This window comes from Austrofundulus limnaeus, unplaced genomic scaffold, assembly GCF_001266775.1.
Source record: "Austrofundulus limnaeus strain Quisiro unplaced genomic scaffold, Austrofundulus_limnaeus-1.0 Scaffold22, whole genome shotgun sequence".
NCBI lineage: Eukaryota > Metazoa > Chordata > Actinopteri > Cyprinodontiformes > Rivulidae > Austrofundulus > Austrofundulus limnaeus.
Genome location: NW_013952424.1, coordinates 1005356 through 1007095, shown reverse-complemented (window position 1 = coordinate 1007095; position 1740 = coordinate 1005356). Strand labels below are relative to the sequence as shown.

The window sequence follows — 1740 nt, the reverse complement described above, 5'->3', positions numbered from 1 at the left end:
ATATATATGTTTGAGAAACAACAAAAATCATTTAGTTGATAAATCATGCTGATTAAAAACCTTGTGAGTCATAACACTCAATTTGATCCACCAAGAAATAAATTTGAAAAAAAAAACTTTTAAAGCAGCAAATTATTCTGACACACATTAAGTGCCTGTGACGTCAATTTTTTGTAATACATATGAATGTATTTTTAGAAAGAGGACATTGATAATATATTGCAAAAAAAATTTGATGTTGCTGAGATGAACAGTTGTTGAGATTTTACCCTGTGAAGTAACAGGAAGTGATGTCAAAGGGGAATATGAACAGAGTGTTGCTACAACAGCTAAAAACCCAGACTGTAGAGAAGAATCTGATGTTTCTTAAGATTATTTTTGAGTCACTATCAGAGAGAGATAAGGAAAATTCAGAGATCAAATATTACTGTTTCAATAAACAAAGACCAGAGAGTTTTCTTTGTTAAAGAGTTCCCCTTTGATGTCACTTCCTGTTTCACTTCGGCTGAGCCAAGTTCAAAAGATGCCAGTTATGGGACAAAATGGGTTAAATCGTGTGTATTGTTCCAACTTTCTTAAATATAAAGATGTTTTCTTTGACTTTTGTGTTTGAAGAACATGCAGGCACTTTAATATATTTAGAATTAATAGGTTAAAATTTTAAACAATGATGCACGATACTCTGTGACATTCCATAGTTCACACACTGAACGACAAAAACTCATCAGTGTTGCAAATTAAGATAAATTACAGACTTAGGTTTCCAAAGTAAAGCGTTGTCTCAATTTTCTGACATAAATAGGTGTATTTTGTTGAGATAAATTATGATAAAATGACAAAACATTCAGAGCATCATCAGAAAAGCTGTTTTCTGTTTTAAAAAAATGTTTGCTTCAGTAGTTTTTAATCTGAGCTAGGTCTTGTTTTTCTATCGAGGACACAAAAAATCAAGGCTAAATAAACATTTCACAGGACCAGCACTTAAAGATTAATGGTACGGTTGAAATTTGTGCAAGGTGCAGCGAACTGCAGATGCTCCCAGTGCGCTGACACAGTTCACAAATCAGGCCAGAGGCAAAGGAAGTCATTTCTCCTGCGGATTCCAAGTGGGCTGAATCTAATAAATGTTGGATTTAGAGTTTTTTAATATATAATAATTGTGGTTCTGTTCAACAAACAAGCCAGACAGTGCTTAAATGAGGAGACAACCTCCGTGTTGTTGTTATTGCCCAAAGCGCTGTGCGGAGTTCATTGATTTCATCATCAGACACTCGGAGCAGCACAGTCAATACTAGATTGTCATCACATAAAGTTTGTTATTGAATATTATTTTACTCGAGGCCTGACTGGAATCAGTTTGACCTCTGTCAACATTAAGAGTTGATATCAGGTTAAAGTCGTCTGTCGGATCAATAAACGTGTCGAGTCGCAGCGAGTAACAAACTCTCAGCCTCCTCTCCTCTCATGAAGTTACTTTAACTCATTCGGACTTTTTCCTTGTGGAAATGTTTGTTTCAGAAAACATGTCACAGATGACCAGTGGGGAGAATCACACACGTCTGCAGAATCCCTGTGATGTGAAGGTAACCATGACAACAGCGACAGCAGCTTTTCTTTTTTTTATTTATTTATTTTTTGTCTATTTAGCGTGTTAACTCCGCCTCAGCACTCAGCTAACTGCAGGTGTGCAAAATGCATACCTGCAATTATTTCATGTGTTTGTTTGCAGCAGCTCTGCTT

The 1740-nt window shown here is 35.7% G+C and overlaps 1 protein-coding gene across 1 annotated transcript in view; it reads left to right on the top strand.

Annotated features, from left to right (window-relative positions):
• Nucleotides 1–1740, top strand: part of kif5ab (kinesin family member 5A, b) — a gene marked incomplete in the record, with an annotated part of 78129 nt that overhangs the window by 54880 nt on the left and 21509 nt on the right. The window contains 1 exon segment of the mRNA XM_014004150.1: nt 1519–1583. Within this exon segment, the coding sequence (XP_013859604.1) occupies nt 1519–1583 (65 nt within the window).